Below are 9576 nucleotides of genomic sequence, written 5' to 3'. Positions count from 1 at the left end.
GGTTTGTGTGGGAGCTGCAGAACACAAGTCCTCTGCTATAGCACTGGCCAGACATTCAAAAATCTTTCAAAATCCTCCTGCTTCCAAAAAGCTGACTGCATCTGAAATTACTGGCACAGAGTTTACAGCACAAAATAATAAGGGCAGGAGAAAAATAACCTTCATTTCCCACTGCGAAAGCACATTTCACCTTGAGGAAATTTCTACAGAGAAATGTTGGCAGTCGTATTCCATATTCCCCCCCATCAATGCTCGGCACCCTGATGGGTCAGTGGCCAAGGCTGGCAGCTCTCGAGTCCATTTGGAGAGGGATTTTAACTCTTGATTTTTTCATTTTCCAACAGAGTTAAAGGAGACAGGGCACATTTAATGCGTGGTGTGAGGGCAGCTAGATGGCAGCCATTAACAAAGGGCAGTCTCAGGACAGCTGCTCTGGGAGGAAACGGGCAGGAATCCCTGTCCTGGCGCACCAGCAGGAGAATCAAAATGAGCTTGGAAGAGCCCTTAAGAAAAGAAGTCAGCTCCTACAAGCTTACTGATGTCCATATGTATTTTACAATCTGCCTGGCACATGGTGGGGTGTCTGGAATAGGTAGCCTTCTGAGAGTTGTTACTTTTGCCGGTAAGGTGATAGATGGACCTTTGTGCACATAAGACATCCCCTGCTTTCCCTCTCCCCAGCTCTGTGAGGTGCAGCAGCAACCTAGGGAGAAACAAAGCTTCCAAGAGCTGCTTAGTGCTTTGAAGGCTCAGCCACTTCTTTTCTTTTCTCCCAAAGCTGTTGCGTGATCAAAGGAAGCAGATGGAGGAGAATCACTCCGCAGTGACACGTAAATGGAACAAAATCCCTGATAAGCCTCCACCACGTCCCTGTGATTTTTCTGAGATACCTTCTGAGCAGAAAACTGTACAGTACCAGGGCCAGCCATTTCGCATGAGAGACCAGCACACTCGCTTACCGGTTAGAAGCAGCTGCCACTTCTTGCGAGCACATCATGGAGTAACACAATAAAATCTGCCTGGGAAAAGATTGTTTGAAAGAAAAATCACAAAAGGAAGAAACATGAGAGTAGCCAAAAAAAAAAAAATTCCTGTTAAGTCTGGAAATGTTGAAATTAACCCCTCAGGTAAGAAAAACCTGAGTCCATCATGCTTCCCATCTGCTTAATCCTGAGATTACAACTCAGGCATTACAACTGCCCTCAGAGGAGCCTTTAGTACTGCACATCCAGCTCATTCCTAGTACAAAGAATTTCAGCATTCCCTACCCATCTCTGGACATGGTCAGAGGAGATCCAATCATCTGTGGCTGGTCAAGCAGAAGTGTCCCAAGAGTAAGCACATGAGTAGGATTGTAGGATTTTGACCTTTCCAGTCAAAAAATGAAGGTAGCATGAGCTAAAGAAAGAAAAGATGATGAAAGATTAAAGGCTTCAGTGCAGAAACTCTATAAGAGACAGTGAGAGAAAAGAAAAAATAAGAAAAAAAAAGGAAAAAAAAAAAAAGAAAGGAAAAGTGAAGAGCATTGAAGATTATTTAAAATCAAATTTAAATAATATCATGTTCCATTTCCTTCCTGCCATTAGCTGCCAGCAAGATCACTTGTTTTCGTAGCTTTGACATAAATGTACTCCTCCCATATGGCATGGGGATAAGGACAGTATTACAATAGTAGCAAGACCACAGGATATAACAACTTCAACTGCACCCATCTCCTATTAAAACAGGCATATCAATAGTTTTCCCTTTCCAATGAAATAAAAAAAACCCTGGTCCTGGAAAAGTGCTGAAGTGGAGGACAGAAGAGGAAAGACAGCAATTCACTTTGTGGCCTACAGCAATCATAATTTAGATGTGGCATTGCTTCCATTCATTTGGAAGGAAAACCTCTAACATGGCTAAGGAGCAGAGAGAGATGTCATTGTACACCTTAGGGGCATGTCTCACTTCATGAAGCCTCAAGATTTGCAAATATGAGGGTGTTCCCCACCAGACTGTGTGGTGATCTCTGTGGGGGCAAAAACGAGACATCTCCACATCTGGATGATATACATACTGGATGGAATGAGCTCAGAGAAGAAATGCACCCACCTCACTGTTACAAGTAGATACATCTAATTATGGTACATAATTACTCATTACAGTGATATTCAATAGGCAGCACTATAATTCCCTATCTGGAAAATGGCAACAAATGTGAAAACCATTCTGTACAGTCTCCATTCCCAGGGACCACCTTCGATTTGCTGTTCTAATTTTGCCATCTTTCATTTTTTGTGTGAATGTCACACAGGAAAAACAACCCTAGAAAACTTGGACTATTTATTAAAGCCTAATTAGCCACGTAGAAATCACTCATGTCGGCTGCATCAGGCTCAAGAGCTTCTTGAGTTTCTTTTCCATACCTACAAACCTAACTGGTTTGTACAGTTCCTAGACAGTATTTGGATTCCTGTGTAGGAACAGAGACTACTTTCTCCCTCTGCTTGACCACAGGCTGAGGAAAAACTGGTAATTGAAGGTTATTAAGGTAGCTGGAATCAGAAGGCCATTAAAATTAAGTGTAATACTAAGAAATGAATTGCTACTGTGGTTCATGCATTAGTAGTTAGCTAACTGCTGCAGCACTTGTTGTAACAGAGCATTGGATTGCCATAGTGCTGAGTGGTAGGTAACACATCAAGCAGCCTCCCAGACAGGGACTAATTGAAGAGCCAGGTGTTACACTTCATCAGCAAAAGGAGGCTGGCTCGAGATGAAGCAATCACATATGTATTATTATATTGCCGAAAGAAGTAGTGCTTTATTTCTTGCATGTCAAAAGGCTACAGCTTCTACATACTTTGTATATGAGTGCTGGATATATTTGTGAACTCTAAAATAGCATTCCCAAGTCAGAGTTCTGATTCTAGTGGATGAAGGCCACAAAATAGAAACAAATTCTTGAACAAAGCAAGACTTTTGCTTCCTCGGGTGTTCAACTACTTGTATGTGCCTGTCAAGAGAATCATTGCCTTCTTAGATTCCCCAAATCTCTGACATGTAGGGGATCTAAGAGCATAAACTGACTGTTTTTAAAGGGCTTAGCATCAAATTATTTCCTGAAATATAGATGTGTGAATGTCGAAACACATGATTTTTTTCCAAGTCATCCCCCTCCTTAGACTTTAGAAGTCATCATGTGCTACACCAGAATGAGATGGTTTTAAAATGAGCTGCCTGTCTTCCCCACTCTCTGGGTAACTAGACACATGTGTACTGCACAGGATAGATTGTCTTGGGCTTTTTTAAGGAAAAAAAAAAAAGTCTGAGAAACAAGAAACTGCAGCTGAGACTGGAATGTGGCACCTTATAAATAAGGCAGGAGACAAGATGCACTCTGATGGCTGAATACAGTAAGGTTATTCAGCTCTAAGCCTGCCTAATCACTGAAGTCAAATGTAATGAATTTACTGGTGTGATCAAGGCCCGAGGGAGGGAATTTTCCCATTTTGCACAAATGGCACCATACGGGGGCCAGGAAATTCCTTAGCTGAGTTAGGGGGTGTTTCTACAGAGCACATGAACAGGGGATGAGAAAATAACACTTTCTGTGGGCACCATCATGGGCAGTGGAGCTGGAAACACTAGGGGAGGAAAGCCCCTGAGCTCTGGTACCTGCAGAGGATCTCGGGTAGGCAGTCCAGAGACAGGTGGTGCCGTGGCATAGCTTGGAGTACAAGCAGCCATAGTCACTTTGACTGGTCAGCTTTGACCACTGGGTAATTCACTCCTCTCAAGCCAGCTTTTACAGAGAATTAGAAGTGATAAACTACCCAAATACTTGGTTTTGGTCAGTCAAAGCCAAGTGCTGAGGTGCTGCAGTCTGTCTCTAAGCTCCTTGGCAAATGCTGAGACATCCCAACTCCTCTGTATATTCTGTTCACCTCAGCATCTGGGTGAAGGGTAGGGTTATAGCTCCCCTTGAGGCATTTCCATAGTGCAGCCAGGACCTGCTTTCTGCCCTTACAAAGGAAGTTAACATACTGAAGCTCAAGACACATCCTCTACATAAAATTCCAGTCCTCATCAATATGCTAGCAAGTAAACTTTAGCACATTAGTGAGTTGCCATTGCAATCAACAGATCTTGGCAGGCACATCATGGAATTTAATGCTGTAGCAATCCACTACTAAGTAAAACAGTTGTTAAGAAAGTAAAATGAGAAGTTGAGTACCACAGTAAATGCTGTAAAACTGTGTCCTATAGCTTCACATTCATACAAAAAGGCACAGGAATATAAGCTGTTTCCAGGACTGCTGAAATGACTGAAGATACTCACATTTTATGCCTTAGACTAATTAGGAAGCTAATAACCCAATGTCACTTTGGCTCAGATTCAGTGAGGAAAATAGAGGAAACGACATCTGATGAATGGAAAAGAATAGACAAAACTGAGATCAAATCATTACTTTTAGCAAGCTTAAAAACTAGTATTATAAAATACTTCTCCATGGATGTCAGTCTGGTGCACAAGAAGCAAAGGTGGGGGAAGGAAAATGACAGCCCTCAAATGGATCAGAAAAAGAATCTGCTTCTTTCTTGGAGTACATGGAGTGCTAGAACAGAATTTCCTTGGAGTATTTTCAAAGCATCCAAGTTTCCAGCATGTCCATACATTCCTTGAGTACCATCAACCTCCCAGGCGAGGAGGTTACTTAAGACTACCAATGTATCTTGTCCAATACATAGCCCAGAGTCAGATCATCTCAACATGCTTATGTCATCCTGGAAGGGTCAACACATAAGCATACCCCACAGGAGGTATCTGGGATGGCTGAAAGGAAAACAGTCACTTCTAGATAAAGTTTTGTGTTAGAAACTTTCACTACCGTGCACATCACTGTCACAGAAAAGACAGATCAACAAATCAGCCAAAGAGGCCATTAAATACTACTGAAACAAACCTCCCACAGCCACACCACCAGAAAAACCATGGGCCCCATCTATTCTTACACAGCAGCACCAGCTGGGCAAATAAAGCTGGGAAGATCAGTGGCAAAAACCCCATCAATTTTGTACTATTTTCTTTGCCTATGATTCTTCTGCACAACAGTCCTCGTGTAGAAGGGGACATCTCACGTAGTCTGAATCCAGGCTATAGTACCATGAGCTGAGACTGAGAAATTCTACTGCTGTTAGAGAAAAGCAAGAGTGACAGGTGTCAGTAAAAACACCTACAGACATCTTGAAATGCTAAAATACAGGCAAGCAAGCCATCATGTGAAATAGTGAAAGAGCCACTGGAGTCTAAGGCCTGTTTTGTAACAGATAAAATTTGTCTTGAACCCCTGTTTTACATGAGCAATATTTAACCTCACACCTTACAGTATTGAGGGATGCACAGAAAAGTTGTGGATGCACCACCCCTGGAAGTGTCCAAGGTCGGGTTGGATGGAGCTCTGAGCAACCTGGTTTAGTGGAAGGTGTCTCTGCCCATGTCAGAGGGGTGGAACTGGATGATCTTTCCTTCCAATCCAAGCCATTCTGGGATTCTATGATATAATTAGTGAAAAATGTATGACATCATCATGCCTTGGATAACACATAAAAGATACCTCTAGCATTAAAACATGAAATAAAAAGAGTAACTGATGCTATTAAATTACAAAAGTAAGTTTATTTTATCAACATTATAAATATTTTCTTTCCCTTCATTCAACTCCAAAATGAGATAGTAAAACCAGTACATTGGAACAATTCAGGAGCTCCTCAGCTCTACTAAAAAGGTTCCCTTTAAGAACAAATTAAAATGGAAAAATCACATTTTGTCAGTCCAGCAATCTCAGTAGCTGAGCATCCCTAGGTACTTTGTCATTCAAATGGCACAATTTTAAGTGTGTGCATATGTGTGTGCATCTATATATATGTATACTGATGTTTATAAATATACATATATATAGTAATATACACACACTAATAGACACAGCCACTGAACAGACACTTTTAGTAATCAAAATGCTTTTCATGTAATTTAAATGGATTCCCAACTGCACACTGAAATTTGGGCCCTGCACAGTGCAGGCACAACTGGATTAATCTAGACCCCAAGTGCTCCAGAGATTCAACACATAGGTCACCACTGACTGCTACAGAGTCTGCCTGCTTCTGGTGGCTGTCCAAAATTGAGAATCCTATCACACTTGAAAAACCGTAAGGAATAATCCTGCAGCATCCTGGTCCCAAACTGCCCTCAGTGAACCAGCTTCTGATATTCCTTGCCATTGTAGAAAACAATATACATGCTGTGTTACCTACAAATACAACACATCACAAGTATCTCGTGCATTATGTGTGCAGCGCTTTGGAACAGCTTGAATACTAAAGGCACTACATAAAGCCAGTTCCTGTCCTAACTCCAGTGCTGGGGAGTGTTTTTATCATTATCCCATAATTTTATCATACAAGTAACTGTCTTCTGCTGAGCACACAGCATGGGCAGCTTTCCAGAGGCACAACGGGCTCACTCTGATCATATCATCATACTCCAGCTTCCAGGGAAAAAGGCAAGCCATGGTCTCTTGTGTGCTCTGAGTTCCTCTGAGCAGTCCAAATGGCACAAAATTGCTCAGGAAATCTGCACATCCTGTCAAGCTGCTCCAGAGCCAGCCACAGCTGCAGCCACCTCCCAGGCACTAGGGATCACCTGACAAGGGGGGGACCACTAGGGACAGAGAGGGACCAGACCCAGCTCCCTTATCATAATTCACCTGTGGCCTCTGGAAGCTACCTGTGATTAAAGCAAGCCTTTACTGCTCCACCTGTTTCATGGGACGAAAGGACCAGGGAGCTGTCACAGGCTCAGTGACCACACTTTGCTCAGGCACCAGATCGGCCCCAGCACAGGACAGAGCTAAGCTCCTGGTGTCATTGAAGCTTCCTCCGTTTCTCACATCAGTAAAACAAAGCAAAACGGTAAAATTGATAGAAACATAATTCTTATTATCATCAAATATACAGAAATATTACGTAATGTCTTTTCTCACTGCTGGGAAATGATGCAAGGCCTACCATGAAACCACAGCGTGAGGATGTTCCTTGTGGAAATTTCACATACCACACCAAAATTATATTCTGATTTTTTATTTTAACAGTTGCCAAATTCTGTTCTAATATATACAGTCTGACCTTCTCCACAAGCCCATGGATGATTACCAAGAGAAGGAATTTGGCTTTCATATTTTATTTTTTAAACGAGAAAGATAAGGACAGAAAATAAGACAAAATACATTTCATGTCACCATTGACCTATAGATTACAAATATATATATAGTTTCCTTCCAGAGGAAGAAATACTAAGGAAATATTTTGCTCATATCAAATGAACCTTTGAAAACAGAAAAAAAATTCAAAGTATATTTTTCAGCTCTCCTCCCTCTCTACCACAACAATCACTCGTTTGGGAAAAAAAAAAAAAAAGAAAAATAAAATAAAATAAAATAAATACATTTAATTTCCTCCACTTCTAGCAAGGAAGAAAAACTTATCTGGATAATGACCTGAGTTATTTTCATGGTTTCCAAATGTATGTAATCCTGATGATCACCATCTACCAGAGAGCTACACCTAGCAAGGCATGTGAAAGCAAACACCGGTGGATCCTTCAAAAAAAGCAACAAAGCAAAGTTCAAAAATGTTTTACAAGAATTATGCCAAAACTCAGTCATGAGTATCTTCATGGGAACTGGTCAGACAAAGTAGAAGTGGAAGCTCTGTTATTTCTGGCAGCTGAGACATCTGCAGCAACTGGAAACCCAAAGGTGGAACATTTTGTTTACGCCTGTGTGTATGTGTGTTTGGTTTTTCTTCTTTTATGGTTATAAGACAGAGAACAGACAAGTAGTGAAGACAGAGTGGGCCTTTGCAGTGGTTAAGCTTTACATTTTCAAGCCTATGATGGGTAATGAGGCAAGGAGCTGCTGCTTGTCCTTCTCCAGTGCGACAGACTCCCCGAACCTTTGTTCCCTTGAAGAATCAGATGGTTTACAGCTTCAGTCAAAGAAGGTTTTCCTATTCCACATGTGACCAGGCCAGTGCCCATTTGCTTGTTGGCAGCAGCAAGGCTGATTGATGATGTTCTAGGTCTCCTTCCTACTTCTGGCTGTAATGCAAAGGGCACTAAGTCCATGAATCAGTCCATCAGAACTCCCTCACTCTTGCACAAATCTCTCTCCATTGTAAAACCCATCTTTTCAAGAGTAAAGAACCACCATCAGCTTTTAGGCAGGCCTGAAAGCTGAGCAGAACTGAATCAGTCATTACACACACACAAAAGCAATATGAGAAACCTTACTGGTAACTTTCTGCTCTGCCATTCGACAAGGTATATTCCATACAACTCCTTTCCATACCAATTACTGTCTCATGAGGTTACCATAACCACATACCCAGCAACAACGAGGTTAGGTTTCGTCACTGCTGTAAATCTAATTGTGCCCCACACCCTGGGAAACAAGGCAACAGGCAGCATCCTCTCCTAAAGTGAGGAAACTCCATGGCAATGGAGCTACTGAGGATGCAGCTTTTGAGAGGATGGCAAGGGAGGGAGTGTAGCTGGTAAAAACACTGGACTTTTCCCTAAGGGCATCCAGAGCTCCTCAAATATTTTGCTACTGCCTGACCATTTGTGAATAAAACACAGAGATAACAGGTACTGTTTAACCGATGAGAAGTAAGGGGAACAGGAGAATAAAAGGAACACTGTAAGGATGGAGGAGGGTTTCATTGGGTGCTTTAATGTCCCAGTTAGTTTGGAGTTTTGTTCCCCCACACCCTCTTAAGTCTTTCCTTCTTTTCTTTTTTAATCTTCCTCTTCTTTTTTTAAATAAATTGTACAGATGAACATGGGAGAAGTTCATGCTACTTGCTGGAAGCAATAAAGGTAAATTTCCATGACCCATGGATTCCACAGACCTTTGAGTGTCCCACCTCATCCATCATGGGCTAACTTATGGAACCTAACCATTCCGTGGCAAGACTCAGTAGCCCTTAGAAACTGGTGGCATGCCCTCAGGTATTTTCCACTAGAGTGAGAGACATGTTGATTCCATCAGCTTCTTTCTCACACCATGCCTGAGAGCCTCAGGTGAAGCCTCGAGATTTCCAATGATCCTCTTTGACATTTTCAGGCATCAGACTGCTGTCTCCAGGTCCTCATGGGAAACCATTTGGTAGTTTTGTCGACTCTCCAGGTAGGAAGCCAGATCCGGATCACCAGCTTGCTGAGCCCTGTCCCGAGGGGTCTTACCCTAGAATAAGAAACAGGAAGAGAAAATCTTGTGCTAATATATTGAGAAGAACAGATGATTTCTGGGCAGAAGAAGATTAATAAGTCAGAAGCCACTTGTCTGGATTTCAGCTGTTGCAGAAAGCTTTTTGCAATGTACAGTACTGTCATCTGAAAAAGAGATCACAGAATCATAGATGATCTCTCTTCCCCTTATAGGCTACCCCATGCAACACAGCATAGTGGGAATTGGTTTTGAATGCCTTGCTACAGCAAAGATGATTCTGGAACCCAGAGAACCCACCCACTCT

At 42.1% G+C, this 9576-nt stretch overlaps 1 protein-coding gene across 5 annotated transcripts in view; it reads right to left on the bottom strand.

The window, feature by feature from the left end:
* Positions 1-5639: 5639 nt before the first annotated feature.
* The window catches only part of DGKI (diacylglycerol kinase iota), a 208073-nt gene continuing 204136 nt past the window's right edge, over positions 5640-9576 (bottom strand). For all 5 annotated transcript variants that reach the window (XM_050324758.1, XM_050324753.1, XM_050324754.1 and 2 more), the window contains one exon: positions 5640-9287. In XM_050324758.1, the coding sequence (XP_050180715.1) occupies positions 9171-9287 (117 nt within the window). In that variant the 3' untranslated portion in view covers positions 5640-9170. The remainder of the gene's footprint in view (positions 9288-9576) is intronic.

This window comes from Myiozetetes cayanensis, unplaced genomic scaffold (genome assembly GCF_022539395.1).
Source record: "Myiozetetes cayanensis isolate MyiCay16 unplaced genomic scaffold, myiCay2020 scf3, whole genome shotgun sequence".
In the NCBI taxonomy this organism is placed as follows: domain Eukaryota; kingdom Metazoa; phylum Chordata; class Aves; order Passeriformes; family Tyrannidae; genus Myiozetetes; species Myiozetetes cayanensis.
This window is presented reverse-complemented; position numbering and strand designations above follow the sequence as displayed.